Genomic DNA, 19,679 nt, shown 5'->3' with positions numbered 1-19,679 from the left:
TCTCTGTCTAATAAAGGGATAAAACCCCAAAAAAATAACTTTAAAAAAAAGGGAATTGGGATGCAGTCATTTTACACCATAGCTTGAGCCCAGTCTTTGATGCCAAGCAGGCGGGTACTGGAGCATCCACCAGCTGTTTCCCCTGAACCAGGGTCATGCACAATGGGCCACTTAGAACAATGCCACTACAGCCCAGGAGCACCAGGGGCTGGCAAAGCGTCTGGCCACGGGACACACAAGACACCTGGAGCCTTGCTACTGCCAACAAAACATAGATACAGAGACAGCGAGACAGACTGATTGCTCAGGAAAACATGGGCCAAAAGAATGAGCCATCAGAAGGAAAAAATGTAATTCTGCACAGAAACTGATGACAATTAAGGCATGCTCTGGTCAGTGGACTAGTGGTTGGACAGAGAGACACACAAAGGGCCTGGTCCTCCTTCCCCCAACCTACACTCTGAGAACAAGTTCCCTTCAGGGATCAATAAAGTACAGCGTCATAACACATAACATCACTTCTTGTACAGCAGTGGCTTTTTCCCATGAAAGACCCTGCTTAGCATTCATGACCTGTCTATAGGCACACTGTAAGAATAAAGCACATGTAGCTAAAACAGCAATAATCATCTGTACACACTTATTATGCATTATAACACTTGCACTGCACACAATGCAATGAAAGGCATATTGGACCAATCAGTCAGTAACCAGGATATTGTTTCTGGAATGATACACTGCTGTTGAGCGTTCCAGATGTGATGTATGTTCAATTCACCACCAATGTATTGGGCTGGAGGTAGATAACGCACTGCCAGATATTTTCGAAACCAAACCTTTCCCCATTACTAGATTCTACTCAGGGTTTATTAGAAAAAATGGGTTTTAATGTAATTTGGGTGAACTCTTTAAATAAGTATGGCAATTGAAATAGAATTACTGCATTATTTCCATCTCAAAATTACCCCAATAATTGCGGGAGTGAGCTTTCCTAAATGGGTGTAATGAGGTTATGTGAGGTTAAAGCTTGCATTCATAGTGTAAAATTATGTACAGCATATTTTTTTATTACACCAGTACAAACTAAAAAAAAAAACAGCTAAAAAGGTCCTGGGTTCAAATTCATTGAAGGCCTTTTGGAAATAGAAACACAACGTTCAGACACACACTTACGATCACATACACATTGCTACCATGATACTGATGGGTTGATAATACTGTGGTGCTGACTATAGGTAAGCCTTCACAAACACTGTGGGCCTGTGTTTGAGTATTCATGTGTAATTGCCAAATGAGGATATTTTGTGACAATTCATAGTATATAGAGACACCCTCATCCTTCCATGTGTTACATCAGGAGTCAATCCCTGTGTGTGAGGAGGGTTTCCACTGCATCAAAACTATTGCAAACACAAACATGAGAAGCTTACAGAAGAAAGTTTTGCCAAGCTCTTATAGTAACGCAAAGGCACGTGCCTTTATGATGGAACATTTCCAACTTGCCCCCTTCCTTCTGACATACCTACATCCTAAACCCTGACACCCTCTGAGGTGATTAATGCTATGTGGCTCAAACAAACACCGCACAGACAGGGGGGCATCCTTCCTGAGCTGGCTGCCGTGTCACAGTGAGGTTTTCCTACACTCGCCTGCTCTCAAACCCCGCACGCACATGGGTTGATGCCCAAATCTAGCCAGCTGGAGTCACCTTCACTTGGCATCTCCGTGCAACGATTTCCACTGTACAGAGCTGGTCCCATTCCAAAGCAGAAGAATCTGCAGGCCAGCCCGTTAACGGCTGTGAGGGCAGAGGACACAATTTTTTTCCATGCCCCATTAAAGCAGGAGGAAGCCAGAGGTACAAGAACAATAGATTGGCAGGTTTAGGACACAGTATGTTGTTCAGATCATACAGATAAAGTGATAATGGATGGCTGAACCTGTGTGTGCAAAGCAGAAATAACTCTGTTCACACACGTTGTCAGCTCCCAGCATACACGCATGTAAAAACAAACCTCCACCGTGCTCCTGTATTCATATGCATACACCATCACCCACACATGCTACTGCATACAGCTCCGAAGCCCATAGTGACTAAGCATGTCTTTTGTCATCTTCAAACGCAAATCCATTCAGCCAAGCAGCCGCGACCACACACGCACACCAAAGACCCCAGCGCGGAGGAGCTGTGTGTGAGGTCCACAAGTCAGGCTGGAAAGACGAGTGGAAAGGGGCTTTGCAGTAGTAAGCTTTTGTTAAACGAACTAATCCGCCATTGATATGCTAAATCCTGTTATAAGGAAAGAGAGTGAGAGGCAGGAGAGAAGAGGAAAGAGGGGAGGTGTTTGGGGGGGGGAGGGCAGGGAGCAGGACAGATCTGAAATATGGTACTAATTCACTGAGAGCCATGATGAAATGATCTGGTTTGAATAACCAAGTGTGCCATTTGGCATTGAGGAATATTGATGCTTTCTCATGCGTAGCTAGTCTTGCAATCAGTTGCATTGTTAAGCTCAAAAATGATAAATTAGGGAAATGACTCATATGTCATAAATCATGTACAATGTGACATTAAAGTTGGAAGAAAAAAAATAGCTGTGGCTTGTGTCGAATGTTTTGATGAATTTCTTCGCTTTCACATTAGAATAACACAAAGCCAATGTGTCAAGGCACTCAGTCATAGGACAATAACAGCTTTTGTCAAAATAGAATAGTTTTCACATGATTATGTGGTTAGACAGTTGTCTTTCGGTGCATGTGTGCCTGAAGTCGGTGACAAAAGGGAAGCAGTGTTGAGTGCAGTATGCACAGGCTCTGACAGATGGCCATGTGATTACAGTAAGGAAAAGTATGCTACTTGACCTCAGGCTGCCTAACACCTTTATTAGTCTGGCAGCAGGCCAGACTGATGTGGAGGACAGTTACGGTGAAGTGTCCTTCTTCAGATCCGTCTGCATGAGCTAAAGGGTAGTACGGCACTGTCCATGTGTAGTAGCTGAACGATTCAAAAAATGGTCAAAATCGCAATTTGAAAGAATGTTATTAGCTAATCGTGAAGACCTCAATTGATTGAACGTGAAATATTTTGTTGAATGTTTGGTGTAACATTTGGTTTAACATTTTTTATTCCACTTTTATTATTATATGTACTTTTACTTCATAAGATACTGTTAGGGTTTTGTCCTGCTGTCTCCTCCCTTCCCCTTGTCCCTGTCTGTCTTGTCTGTTTGTTTGTGTGGGCGTGTTCAGCAGGCTCATCTCCGCTGGCAGTGCTTCACACCTGCGGCTCATCACCAGCTGCAGCTCACCGCACCTGTGGCTCATCAATCATCACTCTCCCTGTTATATGCTCTGGTTCTGCTTCCACTCTTTGCCAGTTTGTCAGCTTACTACCCTTGGTATTATGCTTAGACCTCTTGATAGTTTGCCTTTTACTTTGAGTGTGTTTCTAACTATCCGTTCTCGCCTCGCCATAGTGTCATCCCGGTGCCAACTTGTTGCCTGCCTGCCTGCCTGCCTGCCTGCCTGTCTACCTACCTACCAGCCTGCCTGCCACCCTGTCTGTCCGCCCAGACCGCTCCTCCAAACACCATCACCTGAGCTCCTTCAAGCCTGGATATTCACTACACTTTGGCTCACCTGCTTTCTCAATAAACCTGCCTGATCTCCTTACTCCTGTGTGTCCGCTCCTGAATCCTCCTGTGTATTATAACAGATACTCGCTGGAATACTGTTAAATATCACAGATTGTTCCATGCATATTAAAAGAAAAACACTTATTGCTGGCACTTCATATGCTCTCTGCCTTGCATAAGAATAAGGAGTTTTATCTGTTACACAGTGAATATTGAACTTTAGCTAAACTCTTTTTTTTAAGAATTGCAAATCAAATCATAATCGCAATATCTGGTAGAAAAATCGCAATTTGATTTGTTTTCCTAAATCGTTCAGCCCTAATGTGTAGCTTAACAATGCTATTCATAAAAACAGCTAGCTGTAGGTCATGTGCACACTGATGTAGAACTGCAGCTAACGTTTAGTTTTTTTCCTGATTAGCCTGTAAATCATTTGGTCTAATATGTCAGATAACAGTAAAAAACAAACGCTCTCATTGTGTCTGGCCCTGTCCTAAAATCCAGGCATGGATATTTTGCAAGATATGGGAAAAATATTTTGTGTATTTTTTTCAACTGTTTTGGCAGATTATGATTTGCATTTGTCACAAGGAAGACTATCTTTATGTCATGGATAAGTGACAAACCTCTCACTAAAGCAAACTGACTTAAGATGGAGTGTTCATGGACTCTGGAATACTCGACCATCACTTTAAAAAGAGCAGAACTAAGTAAGCTGTCATTATTCAAAGCATTGCATTTACATTAGGAAAACTAAAAAAAAATTCAAACTTGTCAAATCTCATTTTTTAGTCATTTTTCCAATCTCACATTACTGAACAACAAACAACACTGCTTTACCCTGTGTAGGAGATTTCACGCATATTCCTTTTTTGGCATTTCAGTGGGACAGTGCACCAGGAAAAAATAAAACTAAAAATAGAAGAGATGATGGATAACATTACACAGGGTTTTTCGTTTCCACCTGGGAGACTGTGTTGAAAGTGAAGACTCTTCCTCAAACACAACTACTTCTGAGGTGGCCCTGTATCCAGGCTGAAGACTGTTGTTGTACTGGTCAGCTCCCAGGTATGAATGTGCAAAAGTGAATGAAGGTACTCATCCTGTATTAGGGGGTGGGAATCTCTGGGCACCTCCCAATTTGATTCAGACGCCAACAATTAGATTCTAAACCGATTATCGATGCATCTCGATGCAACAATTTTTGAAAATACATTTCCATGCAAGATTTAAAATCTATACATATAGATCTGAGTTTGTTAGATTTTGAAATATACAGTATTTGTCAAAAAAGCTTTAATGGATTTTGTTTGTCTACTGAGGTTTTTATTTTGCAGTCATTCCATGCTTAAGCCTTTAACATGCTTGTGAAAGTCACCTTGTCTCACAGTAACCTTCTTAGAACGTGAAACACGGGGTGGTCAGATGTAATGTGATAAAGTATATGAACAGTCTTTATGTGTTTTGCCTAATTATTTTATGCATGTATTTTTAGATTACATGTGTATATATACAAAACCATATTTTTTCCTTTGGCTAAACTCTAAGTTGTTGTCCATTATCCAATCCTCTTTGATTATTAACTTATCAGAATCGAGCATTCTAGAGAAAATCATATAAGAATCTTTTTTTTCCCACCCCTGTCCTGTATTGGTATTAACAGTAGAGGATTATCTAACCTCTCTGCAGAGGACAAAAGCTAAAGATTTTCATCAAGGTACTGAGTTCATGTGAAACATTTAACCAGAGTCAGGAGGTATACGGCTGTTGTTCATTTTGCTTGAGGTGGCAAGATACACACTGTCACAAGATCAGTATGATACTAGGTGGTTTTTTTTACCATCAGATAAATAAGTCCATTGGCCGATAACCCTGCAATCATCTAATAGTACCACGAAACAGAGCACACTGCCCCAGAGCTCCTCCACCAGAAGCCACAAGATGTTGAATTTGTCTCACTCTGGAACAGAGTGAGACAACAGAGAGGAACAGAGAGAGAGAATCCCTTAAGAAGACCTTAAAAGGAGAAAACTAAGAAAGGAACATTCAAACTTGGTAAATATCTCCAAGCATTACCTGATGAGTTTTAATGTACAGCAGATTTAATAGACACCATATGCTGAATGCTCCACAGTAAGTCATGAAAGTTCCACTGAGCCATAGCGAGGGCTTCACAAATAGGAAAACAGTTTTGATGTCAAAACAATGGGGAAACCATTGTTTGACTTTGAGGTGTATGTTAATGCCCACAACAGAGGAAAATATACTTCAATAAGTCGTCTAACGATTGCATTGGAAAATCCAATTATGTGCTCACGCAAACCTTGGGGGAAAGCTGTGCAATTACTTTGTTCAAGTCACATCAAACAAAGTGTGGAAAACTGTGTTAATTTATTAAAGTCAACAGTGGAATTGTATTTGTTTTCATTACATATCATTAATGTAATAGCAATCAAGGGTTTTCCACACAGCATGGTATGAGAAACACATGCGCAGCGAATTATAAAAATGACTAAAAGCGGGCATGAACATACAGTATGTCATTTGTCATTTGGAGCGAGGCGTCAAAAAAGGCGCACTGGAAACACTGGTTTTCCACTGGTGAAACACACTTGATGTGGAACAAGAGTTCCACATCAAGTGTGTTTCCATATACAGTAATTTTGCTGTAAGATGTTTAACTAATTTACTATATATAATGGTGCAAGTGTCCTCACTGTCCCTTTGTTTATTTATTACTAGTTCCAAGCCTGATGAACAGACTGGAATCAGCTGTAAGCAGGAAATCTACCACAAGTGCTACCACAAGCACACAAGAACACCCAAAGACATTGCTACTTGACCTGTGGTCTTTAGAGATGAAAAACGATTGCTAATAAGTATCAATTCCACATCTGAAGCAAAAAATAACGATGGCTGTTTAAAGTAAAACATGCAAGAGAAATGTATTAGAATGCAAAACACACCATGAGTACAAGGAAGGAGGCAAAAACTTCAGTATGTGGTCTCAGAAATAAAACTAATAAGCAAATTTTCCAAAATGTTGGACTAATCCTTTAACATGTGTCCCGGACCTAGTACATTTTTGTTAGCGCCAAACCGATACTGATATTGATATTTTAAAAAATGTGATAATGATACATCAACCAATCTTCTTTTTTAATAAGGAGTCCTTAAATTTGGTTATTACACGGTTGGGAGCATGTTATGTAATACATGGGACACTTTACATTTAAAGAATACTTGTTACTTCTTTCTGGTGGATAAACTTTGGGATAAAGACACTATTTCTAAATGATCTCCAAAAGTTATTTGCAATTTATGTACTTCAACTTCTTACATTAGGTCGGCCGATTTATTGGTCTAGCTCCAGTTTTAATGAGCTCATCATTGAAGAACTTCAGGGCTTCACTCAGTTGCAACAGGTGAAACGTTTACTAAACTCAGAGAGCTTTGTGATGCCATGTGACAGCACCTACCACGTCACCCACTGTTCCATTAGCTTAGCAACACATTTTAAATAATTTTGCAGGTTGTTACAATATCTGGTAGATCTACTGACCACAAATAACTCAAGCACGTGCGTATAATGCATTTTCTTTTCTGCTCTGCAGCCAGTGCATGAAAAGAACGACTTCATTTCAATGGTACATTAGATAAATTTGCTCTTCTGTTTGCAGGCTGGAGGCAGAAAGAGCGGGGGTGGAGGGGCACTACCCCCATATGGTTTATATTCAAGCAGGCATCTTTGTGCACTTGCAGGATCAGATCAAGCAAACTCATCTCATCAGTCTACATAACATACACACATTCATACCATGTGTTCCTGAAGTCGAGTCAGCATATTTTCCGCTGCAAAAAGGAAGACTCTACTAAGTGTGACCAACTGAAGTAGCCACATGCAGCGGAAAGGAAACTCATTTGGTGGGAGAGCGGTAAGAAAAGCTGTGACTTTCACACTGTACAGGCTGACTAACTTATTTCCTTCCGTGTGGCAGATTATGGCTCATGGTTCATTCATAGCTTTGTACTGTATGAGGCTGTGTCATTTGAAACACAGCAGTAACAGATCCAGTGACATCTGATGCTTCTTAAAGTTTCAGCCAAGCGTGGAATAAAGCTTTACTTGAAATACATCTGCACAGTCAATTTCAATGTGCATTACACCGTGCCGATGCACTTTCAAAACTACAACACACACCAAATTGAAAATCTTCACCATCGCTCAGCTGTAACTTCTCCCCACTTAAATGCAGCTGGATTGTACAAACATGACGCAGCAACTTATTGTTTGACCAACACCTCAGAGCCCTAGGCAACTTGTCACCTTTTGTCTTTTCCCTGCATGTTTAGGAGAAGTGTGAACACTGCAGCCTGGCTGAGGCATTGCTATCTGGTAGGAAGAGAAACGCAGGGGTTTGAAAAAGTTCCATATGCAAGTGTTCATATGCAATTAATTCACTGCTGGTTTCCTTCTTACCGTAAACTGAGAACTGCGTATGTTAGCGTAAGTGTGTATATCCATTTCTGGTGCAGACAAGGTGGAATCACAACTCTAAACCACTGAGCTTAGGCCCAGGGCCTTGTCCAGACCACAGCGTAGTATGAGACTCTACACCTGTCATCCTAGACCTCTCTAAATCATCAGGAGACACTAACAAAGCTATACCACTTACCCAATTTACATCAACCGCAGTGGCTGATAGTTTCCAGCCAAATCCCTATCCTGGTTTTACGAAACGTTGCTCTCCAAAGAAAATACCGCAATTATATCACCAGGCTTTTGATTATTTGAATCCAGAGAAACAATAGTCTTCTGTGGTAATTTGGCCTGAGGTACAAAAGCACTAAAGTGGAGTGGAGAGATAATGGTGATGAGGTCAGTGTTTGGTTGCTAGCCACTGTATCCCCAATGAGAGAATGAGAGCCAGGTGGAGTTTGACCTTACAGCACCATTTCTTTTTACATACATGACGGAAACTGTCTCAACTCTTTACAATAACTGTATATGTGTGTATGGGTGTGTGTATGGGTGTGTGTGTGCGTGCGTGTGTGTGTGTGTGTGTGTGTGTGTTGTGTGTATTGCTTGCGGGTAACAGTGTCCAGAGGCGAAGCAGAGAAGAGGAAGCCTGAGTCACAGGATCTAAGGCCTCTCAGGAAGAGAGCAGTGTGATCTAAGACATGCTTGGCCGGGCCCCCGCACACTGCAGAAGAGTTATAGCCCCGCTGCGATCCTCCGCCAGCGCCTCCGCCTCACAGATATACTGCAGTACACACTCCATCTCCCCTCTCTGGCCAGGAGTAGCAGGGGACAGCCGCCAGATTCACCTCCACAAAGGGCAAATAAACAGGTGAACCTGGGAGGAATTTATGTGAGATTGATGACGACTGCACTTTCTCTTGTTCTGGCAGAGCAGGAGGTCAAAAGGTGAGCGGTAATAGCAGGATGCAGGAACATGCTGCTGTTGCTCAACAGAAACATTAATAATTGCTGTGGGTTCGATGTTACAGAAAGTGGGCAGTCACTAGCTGCTTGAGGTTTTCTCTCTTTTTTTGGACTAATAATGAGGATTTGCTTTTCCAGACGTTCTTTTGTTGAATTAGTGTTTTCACAGGAATACAATTGTGCCTACGTAAAAGAATTGCATTAACAAAACTATACCAAATACTCAGTGGAGCCAAATTCCAACACTCAAGCTGTCACCTTCCTTAAAATATAGACACCAAAAAGGCAATTTCTCTGAGCATTTAAACACACAGACAAGAATAATGGCAAGTGCAGTGTAGAGAAAAGCCATTTGAACACAGGCACACAGACTGAGCAGGCTGTGCTGCTCGACCGACCACAGCAGATTGGAGGGCAGGAGCAGAGAGAATATAGAAACAGGGAGCGGCTCTGAGGGGAACTAACCGAACAGCGAGTAGGGCTGGAGAAATAGACGCAGTGGCAAAAGGAGTCATGCTGAGTGGCTGACCGTTTCCCCTTGGTTTTAAAAATGTTCAAACAAACCAATCAAACAAAAGTTCAATTCTAATACCACTACTTTTCTTTGCATTTGGCCTGTGGCAAAGACATATTTCCTTCATAACGCAATAGGTTTCTTGTTGTATTCTCTTTCTATCAACGTGTAATTGCACTTCCCCTGCCACCTTCTTATCAGTTAGAGCGATCACTCACTACACTGAAAGACAGGAAAGGCAAACAGTGCTGAGAAAACAACACATAATAAGACATTCTTCAACGTGCTCCTACTGCAGGGATCAATAATGCCACGCTGATAGGACTGTGTAGCTACAACAGACACCATGTGGTCTTCATTGCAGGACGCTGGAAACATTTTGGGCATGTTAAAACATCTGCTAAGTTCATGATTATAACATCTGTTGGTCCAAGCCTTTTGAGTTCTTCAGTTCTGAACAGTGACATTAGCGATTAACCAGGGCAAATAAGCAAGGGTTGATATCTTGAAGAGGGCAGCGTGCATGACAATCGGCCCCTCCTCTTCAGCATTTGTCATGGTTGGAGTCCTCTAAGTGTGCTGAGGTTGTCAGCGAGTGCAGTGAAGGAGGAACTCCAGTCTAAGGAGAGGAGAAACTCAAGCCGTTAATGAGTAAATTAATAAGGGAAATGAGATATCCTCTTTCAGCGAACTGTGTTATGCTACGGTTACAAATTTATGAATGGAGTCTCACAGGAGGTGGTCCTAAATCACCACATGTGGTTGGCTTCAAGGACAAAGTCACCAGGATTCCAGTATATTAAATGGTTCAACGTTACTGCTGCCTACCACTTTAATATAATCACAATCAAAGCCCATTCAGCCAGCATTAACAGAGATTGGAGTGATTCAAGATTATCTCCCACCACTGGCAAAAGTCAAGTATGGTGAAGGGCATTTGGGCAGAAAATCAAAAGCAAAGCCACACTTGGTGGCAGGAGCGGCCTTCTATTGATTGTTCTGGCAAAGACTGCAACGGCAGCACATCAGCCGTACGGTGGCCGCAACCCCCTCTGTGCCCCATGCAACGCCTGCCAATAGGGCTGTCCCCCTGTCCCTGGAGAGGCCCACTCTTCTCCACTCTGTCATTCTCTCTAACTCTTGTGGCCGGGCCCTGTGTTCTGCCTTGCCACTTTACATTTAAAGGAGAGCAAGGCGGCAGAAATGTGCACTACAGATGGTAGAAATTACTTAGTTCACTTAACTTCAGAGAATTTTTTTCCCCTTTTTCTTCTCTCTCTCCCCTTTTTCCACAAATTACTCCAAGACTTGGGAAATTGATAGATTCCTTGTGCAAGTAGGCTTTTGAGTTGTACATGGAAGGGTTTTTTTTTGTCAGCAATCCCAATAGTGATATCCATTTAGTCAACTCTGTGGCTTTGGAATACATCAGAAAGCCTGGAAATGAACACTGAAAACCCTCAAAGTTGGAAAAAGGCTAAGGAAATAACCAAGAACCAATACTAACAGTGAATATTTTGACTCAACGGTGACCTATTTTTTTTTTTTTTAGAAGGAGCTGAATGTGCTTTCCAGGAAATGTCTGGCCTCATGTATATCACACAGAAAGCCCTGTGCAGTTGGGACGACCTCTGGGGAGAAATATGGCTGCCAGCTCCATAGGAACTTGCAGATGTGAGCTTACAGTATACTGTCGAAGGGAGGGAGGGAGGGAGATGATGGTGATTTATTTCCCGCGTGTTTCTGTTAGATTTGGTCAACGTAACTGCAGTCTCTCCATTTTCCATTTGCACCCTTCTTCCTTGCATTTGCACCCTTCTTCCTTGCAATTTTCTCTTCTCATTTGCTTATCCTTATGATTATAGATACCCACACAAGGTTGTGCCCAGTTATTTTTGATTATATATTCAGAAGCTTAATCACCAAAGCTAAATCTTGGACCCAGTTGGACACAATAACCTTAACGGCACCTAGAGGCAGATACAACACCACCATGAATGTATGAATCCAGACCAAAAAAGCTGTCTCTAGTGTTGCAACTCAATTAAATTAGTCTTGAAAAAGGAATGTTGAGCCAATCTTTTTTTCTCTGCCAAGTGTTACGTTGTTTCAAGCGAGTGATATTGCTCAAAGGTCTAGAACTATCCAAATCCTTTTGTTTTTATAATACTCTGCTATTTTACTCTACTTTGTCCAACGTAGCCTGTTTCTGACTCAAAAAGGTCTTTGTCTCGCTAATTACAGAGGCAGCTGTACAGCCCTCAACCAGAGACTGCGAGTTACAGCACTGACAAAACCAGCAGGAAAACCTGTGGCTGAGGCAGCTGCCTTTCACTGCATTTCCAGCTCAAAATTGCAGCAACATACTAAGGACAAGCGCTAAAAGTAAAACGTGTTCATAACAGTAACATTTGAGGCGAAGGTTAGTGTGTCTTTTTCCATTACCTATGCCAAAATATCTTCAAATTTCCTTTATACTGCTTAGCTTTATCATCCCTTTTTGATAGCAAGAAAAACCTTTAACTTATGCCAAGCTGCACTGTAAATTTATATAAAACATGTTTTCTACCAACATTTATTAAAAGGCATCTCCACTGTGTATTTGAAGGATATTAAAAACAGACCCATAAAGACTGAAAACGAAACTGTGCTGATTGTGCAATCGCCATTACAGCATCCATTAAAATTTGTCAGATGTTCAGTACTACCAGAGCAAGTGTTTAGCTTCAAATATTTCAGTTTCCTAGCAGTCTGATCCCAGCCATTCCAAGCAACATCACATCATCCTCCAAAAATGCCTGGGTGAAGAGGAATGTTCTGTAGCTGGCTGGCTGTCCAGGCACACCAGCTGGCTAACTGGGAGTCATTCTCAGGGAGTCATGAACTTTTGTCCCGCCACTGCTCCCTTGTTGGCTGCACGAGAGGACTTGGGCGACACCAAACAGGAAGCGCTCAACAAGTGGAAGCTATGGATGTTTATCTCGCGCCATTCATCAAGCCCCAAAACCAGACAGAGAAGTCCGGACCTGACCAGTGAAACAAACCTGTCCCCTCTTGGAGTTGCGTGTAGCCACAGGGGGTTGTCAATGCGCTATCATGGGTTAGATGGATACCCGACTGGGTGGGTCTCCACCACCCATTGGCTGGCTCCCTTGATCCTTTCTCACAGTCCTTAAGGAGCCTGGCGTCAAGTTGATACCATTGTGCCAAGTGGTGACACTAGACCGATCATATCTATATATCAGTATATATCATTATATATCAGTATTTGGTAGATTGCAGGAGCAGTGACCGCAATAGCTGCTCTAATAGACTGTCACTGAAGCTACCAAGATCAAGTTGCCCTGGACTAAGGTTGACCTTAATCACAAAAGTTTGTGAAATAGGTCCAAACCACTACTATCAAAACCAACTTCAGAACAGCACAGGGACAGAGAGAAAGCAAATCTACTCTATGGACGCTGGCCAAGTCATGTAGTTGAGTCCTTAGCAGGAAGGCGCATGAACCGTACAAAATCTATACAATGCACAGCTATTATAACAGGCTGCATGACTCCCTGTCAAACAATGACACTGATTCAAGACTAAAGTGTTCAGGAATGACATGAAATGTCAACATTGAAGCCGATACACATTTGATACAGTAAAAGAGAGCGTATGCAAACATCTGAACATTTTGCATCTGCTATGATATACAGGCTTGTCTCTATAGTTTGTAAAGTCATTAATACAAAGGCTTATTGAAAATTGGACACAAGCTAGTTTGTCATGATGCTGCTGCCTATACATCAAAATACCTTACACATCTTCACATTCTAATTTGGCAAGCCAGTGAAGGAACAGGCTCCAAAGAGGAATACTAAAAGGAACACTAAAATGTGCCAACAACAACAACAACCATGTAACCCATTAAAGCACTCACTTCCACTGTCTGTCCTTAAGCTATGGTCACAAGCTTTGATAACATTGTGAAAGAATGAGATGGCAGATACAAGCAGCCTAAATTAGGTTTCTGTGTAGAAGTGCTGGGCCTACTGTCTGCAATAAAAAGTATGAATGTTAAGCTGGATAAATACTAATGTGTTAAAGGCTTACAACATACCTACGTAGATGACATTCACCTCATTTCACTTCGACCTTACTACACGTCAGGGGGCTGCAGCTTGGGACCGCAATAACTGTGATTGGTCAGCATGGGCTGCTTGTGTTTTCTCCTAAATTTCTAATGCCAGTGAAGATTGTTAAGAGTGAAGACATTAAGGAAGTTGAAGAAAAACTGTAGTATAAACACAGTGATTGCATGGCATGTTCAGTATTAGACATGTCAAAACGTTACAGTACTTAGTTACTGAAGTTACATTGATGTAACTTCAGTAACTAAGTACTGTATGTGTGTAGCCCAGCAGCTCTCTGCTTTACAGAGTAGGTACTGTGTGCTGGCGAAACCCCAAGACACACTGGAGGAACTACATCTACCAGCATGCCTGAATGCAAACTGGGATGCCATGCAAGGTGCATCTAGGTTGCTGTTCTTGCCCTGCTGGCACAGTGGACCCACATAATCAGCAAATGGATGGACAAACTGCTCAACCATAAGGTTGAAATCTAGCAAGATACCAACATGATCAGGGTTTACATACAACTAAATCCCACTGTAAAAGTTCATAACAGCCGACACAGCAGAAAACCTGACACTAAATAGAAAGATTTAAGTCAGGATAAGAATCCCTGTTTGTTGCATGGCTGAGTGATGAGTCACTTTGTGAAGCAGGCCAGCTCTCAGCGGAAGAAACAGCAGCACGAAGGGGGGAATACACCTCCATCCAGACTTTATCTCTTTTTACAGTCACTGCTCTATCTGAATGCAGATATTACCACATGAAGTCTAAGGTGTTTTCCTGTGTTGCCTCTGCACACAGACACCTGAGCTTCTGCTGATTGGAGACATCCTGGGACGATTGTCAACAACTAAGCCTGGGTCAGAGATCTTCAGCTGGAAAAGTTGGCCAGGATGAGCGGACTTGGTTAAAAGGCTCACCATTGTCATGCATATTTTAGAACAAGAAGTGAGGCTGGGATGGACTGGTGAGCGCAGAAGGCCAACAGTCATATTTTCCATTGATATCGAAGCCATGTGGCTGGATTTCATGAAATAGTTGAGGCAGTACACTGCATTTGGCAGTGTTTAATAGAAGAAATGTGGATGAACGGGCTGGATATGTTATGTGGTGATGACAGTATATTATAATGAAAAGGATGCACAGTATGTTCAGTTGTTAATTGTATCTACTATAGCCTTTTGAAATAGGCCTGCACGATATTGGAAAAGTCTGCCATTGCAATATTTTTATATATCCCCTGTGATATATATATAAAAATAAATTTTTAAAAGATGACATAAATAGCTCTATTTGGAAATAATAAATCATTATTGACTACTGCGGAGATTTTGTAGGGAATGCATCTAAATAAAAGAAATAAATGAAAAAGGATCTTTTCTAATGTGAACCATTCTTTGTTGAACTTTAATGCTTTACAGACACCAAAGCAAGTAAGCGCTGTAACTAACGTTACTCTTCTGAAGTGATTTTGGAGAGGGAAATTAACCTGGCTGGTAGCAGCTTTTTGTGAGGGAAAATGGCCGGTAGACATCCATCCATCCATCCATCTTCGACCGCTTATCCGGTATCGGGTCGCGGGGGCAGAAGCTCCAGTAGGGGACCCCAAACTTCCCTTTCCCGAGCCACATCAACCAGCTCCGACTGGGGGATCCCGGGGCATTCCCAGGCCAGGTTGGAGATATAATCTCTCCACCTTGTCCTGGGTCTTCCCCGAGGCATCCTCCCAGCTGGACGTGCCCTGGAACACCTCCCTGTGATTATGTTGCATTAATTAGGTGATTTAGTTTGTATTCGCATCAAACATAAAACAGTGACTACTGTAGCTTCTCTGACAATAACAATACAACAACAATAAACCCCGTCGGACTAACGTCACATACACACTCTGCCCACATGCGTACCTGTCTTAAAGGGGAAGGGTCGGCTGGTAATAATCATGTAAAAGGAGAACGGTGAAAGTTTACTTTTCTATCAAGCAGCATAAAAGGATTAGCGTCAACATCGCAACGTCCTGCAATGTGACGATCGCGCACGCGCTCGTCGCAATGTTGATGCTAAAACACAATATCATTCAGCCCTATTTTCAAAGTTCCCATGGCCATGGATTAGATAGTTTCCCGTCATATTTTATTAGAGTGCATGGCATCTTTAAATGCCATGCACCAATAGGTGATCCTGCTCTCAATTTGGCACATTATCAGCACCCACTTACTCATAATGCACTGCACTGATTTTCTTTCATGGGCTGTGTTCAAAGCATCACATTTTCCACCCTTTTCCTGTTACAGATTCTTGCAACTATGCCAATATGTTACAGGATCCATAAAAATATGCGCAGTGATGAGCTTTTCTGCTCTGCCGACCAGAACTGTTCATAACTAGCTAGTGAGAATCAGCAGACCTCGTAAAGAACAACAACATTACCCTGCTCCTCTGGAATGTCAACTTGGACAACGTGGAACCAAAGGACTCAATACAGGCTCAATGGAGAAAGCTCCTTCACTATCTTTCACTTGTGGTACAACAAAAGTCTTGCTAGTTCTTTGTTTCCTTATTTCCATTATCATCGTCTCAAACACAAATATAGCTCTGACCGACCTAAATGTTCAGATCCTGGTGGCTGATGAAAGTGCTTTTTCTTAATCACCCTCTTTTTATCCAGTCGATGATAATTACAGACACAAAGGGAGTAATCATCATTATTCACAAGAGGTTAGAAAAAAATTGTGTGGATGCACACAGGAGCCATTTCATTATTCCAACAGGCTTTGCTCACCATTAATCCCACACATCTATAAAGTATGCATGCATGGGCTCAAAAAAATACAATAACTGAATGGGAGGTTTAGAGCACCGATTGCACATATGTTTAGAAATAATATCATTTTAGTAGATACATAATAGATGTTATCAATTTTCATTTTAATTTCCAATAACTTACTCTACAAATGTACTGCTAGTTTATCGCTCCAGTTTATGTGAAATACTGTTTTGGTGTTTGCACTAGTGCAAAACATATTTTTCTGACAGACAAAACCACTTCATATGAAAGGCACAACATCTGTGGTGAGGTAGATTATGCTTATTATTACATGGGGCCACTTCAAATTAGAAAGAAAAATGCCATGTTTTATCCTCATTCTTTACTTTGCACGTTATAAACAGACTCACACAACTGTGATCAGGACTAGCCTAACCACTTCCAGCACAAACGAACAAGAAGAGGCAAATTAAAGCTGGCGCCGTTGATTTGCACTTTAGATATTCTCACATAAGCAATATATGGGATGGCAAATGATGAAGCCTATACTTGTATTTAAAGCCACTTCCTATGCTGAGGATACACTCATTACAACACATTACCAGTGTCATAGAAAATAAATTAGGTCCAACACTCCAGTAACATCATACCACAATGTAAATAACTGGCACTACTAAACTGTGTGCTGTAACTGGAGGAGCAGCCATGCTGTCCGTGTGCATGCTTCTGCGGTGTTGACTCATTTTGGGGCACGAGGCCCAGATGTCTGATTTGGAAGAAAAAAAAAACTAAACAAATATGGTAGAAGATGGCAAAACACATGATGGTGCATCATGTTGGTCGTCCGCTGCCTTGGGTATTCATGCTAAAGTTTGAAAACAAGCTAATTGTAGTCGGTTTGCATGTGTATGTGGAAAACCTTTCACTTCAGATGACATTGGAGAAACAATGTTTGATGACAGATGTCCTTTCTACCTGAAAACAGAGTGTGAATCATATAAAAGGGGGTGCTTCGATAAGTCGCTTACCTTCTGGTCCACTATGGAGCACACCAGGTCCTTAACAGAAGACAGCGACAGGTCACTGGCCTCCAGGTTCACTGTCTCTCTGGTCAGTCCTATCTGCAGCAGGAAGGACACCCCATGGAAAGAGCTGCGGGAGTTAGTAGGGCTGGGGACGCTGTGACTGCCGTTGGACAGCCGTGTGTACAGCAGTCCGGGTGGGCTCGGCGACGGGGCGGACGGCGAGGATGGGTGGCGCGGATGGAGAGAGTGGAGGAAGGCTCGAGGTAAGGATGGGGGAGAGGAGGCAGACATTGGGGTTCTTCCAAAGGCAACGTGGAATGCTGAATAGTGGAGGTTTTAGTGAAGGCTGACAGAAAAAAACACAGTTGACTCTTGGTTGGTGAAATCTTTGGTCTTCATCAGTGGTAGCGAGTCAGCAATATATGATTTAACAAAGTAACATTGTTTTTCATGAATTAAAAGGGGGTAATAAGTGATCCGCCCACCTGAGCTCACAGAACACACACTTATTCACTTGATGGGTAGGCGATGAAGAAAAAGTCTGTGAACAATACGCAGACTTCTCACTGCAAAGAGCATCATATCCTGAAGTGGCGCTCCTTCTCCTTACTGAGGTCAGTAATCCATTCTGACCACAGGAAGCCTGTCACCGCAAACATACACACACAGACAAACACACATAGTGCTATTTTTGATAATAAAAAAACTATGATGAATAAAGTAGAGACAGTAAAGGACTAGTGCTCATTAGAGGCTCTCATTCTGTCTAGCTGTATGAATTAAACTGCTACTTTTTTCCAATTGTAACACTTTTTAGTTGAATTAATTTAGAAATGTTTCAGCCAATTTGCCTTCTCATCTCACAAAGGATTTCACCCACATCTAATATCAAAATGTTATTTAAGCTTATATACATAGGCTACTTTTCAAAATTAAGACCACAAAATCTTTATCAATTTTTTTCCCCTTGCTATAATTGTTTCTGAAAACTTCAACTTGTACTTCTCCAAGATTATCATTAGATTTTTAACCTACTTGTGTTGTGTTTTGTTGCTGCCTTGCATTGATTTGGTTGTAACTGCTTCCCGGGGTTAGCTTTAAGCTAACTCATATGCCTTTTTGTAAATGGACCGTGCTAAAGGAGACACAGCTTACCTTTATGTATAAGATCATAAGTTTGAACTTTACTATCGAGCTTTTTGACATTTGGTCAACTAACAATACTATACTAACACTGCTCGTGCGCAAACCAATTAAATAACAGCCTGAAAGACGTGTAAAGGTTGATAACGCGTATCATTTCTGTGTTTACAGAGTTCAAACTCCACAAACATCTGGAACCGAGGCTCCTTAACATCTGCACCCCTCCCACTTTCGATTGGCTTGCAGGCAGAAGACAACCCGAGTCGATAATGCCAGCAAAACAAGTTATACAAGACCTGAATGTACACATTCAGAGGACTTGTTGTAGTTGAAACTAGATATCTCCTCACGTAAAGCCCGTTTACAACCAAACGTCGCTTTAAATATTTCTGAAATGATACTTTACCTTCACAGTCAGCGAAGGGCGCTTGTCTTTCCATTGTGAGTTTACTGCAGAAACTTTGTAACTCCATCAACTGAGGAAAGCGGAGGCTGAAGTTTCAGATTCTGCACTTTATGGAAGTCACACGCAAAAAGTGCAGCGTCGTAGTTTACATAACAAATTCCGACATTAGTTGTACATGTAGGCGAGCTGAGACTGACCGAGCCGTCCATTTATTTTCTCTTATCTTTTATTCCAGATTGTAAATTCATGCGCATCTTTATTCCCTCCAGCGGTGTCTACTCCCCCTGCTTGACGAGAAAAAGAGCAGCGACCGTCGCTGGGGTTTGGAGTCTTTTTATTTTCTCCGCATAACTGACTTTCCATGTGTGGGGAGGAAAACTTGAACTACAGCGATGTAAAGCAATGGCGCCTCCGATGGAGCTCAAGTCAATGCGCATGTGCTTTTCTTTTCCGTTATTTCAACTTGGCCATGCCAAGAAACTAAAGTCTACTCTAAACGACCCGGATCGGTTTGTATCTGGTTTCCAAAGTGGAATCCATGGAGTCCCCAGGGGCCATTGAACGGGTTCCTTTTAATGTCCCCAGCCACATGAGAAATAGACTGATTTCATTTTACTTCAATAAATAA

The 19,679-nt window shown here is 41.9% G+C and overlaps 1 protein-coding gene across 3 annotated transcripts in view; it reads right to left on the bottom strand.

Moving 5' to 3' along the window:
- The window catches only part of prkd3 (protein kinase D3), a 41,865-nt gene extending 22,383 nt beyond the window's left edge, over positions 1 to 19,482 (bottom strand). Inside the window, exons 1-2 of one of the 3 annotated variants that reach the window (XM_032500681.1) lie at positions 19,052 to 19,482; positions 17,506 to 18,145 (exon numbers count right to left, since the gene is read on the bottom strand). In XM_032500681.1, coding sequence (XP_032356572.1) covers positions 17,506 to 17,793 — 288 coding nt within the window. In that variant the 5' untranslated portion in view covers positions 17,794 to 18,145; positions 19,052 to 19,482. Of the gene's footprint in view, positions 1 to 13,517; positions 13,537 to 17,505; positions 18,146 to 19,051 lie in introns of those variants that run through there. The other 2 variants (XM_032500680.1, XM_032500682.1) reach the window with 2 other exon arrangements.
- Positions 19,483 to 19,679: the final 197 nt, after the last annotated feature.

This window comes from Etheostoma spectabile, chromosome 20, assembly GCF_008692095.1.
Source record: "Etheostoma spectabile isolate EspeVRDwgs_2016 chromosome 20, UIUC_Espe_1.0, whole genome shotgun sequence".
Lineage (NCBI taxonomy): Eukaryota > Metazoa > Chordata > Actinopteri > Perciformes > Percidae > Etheostoma > Etheostoma spectabile.
The sequence above is the reverse complement of the archived record's forward strand: the minus strand, read 5'-3'. Positions and strand labels throughout refer to the sequence as shown.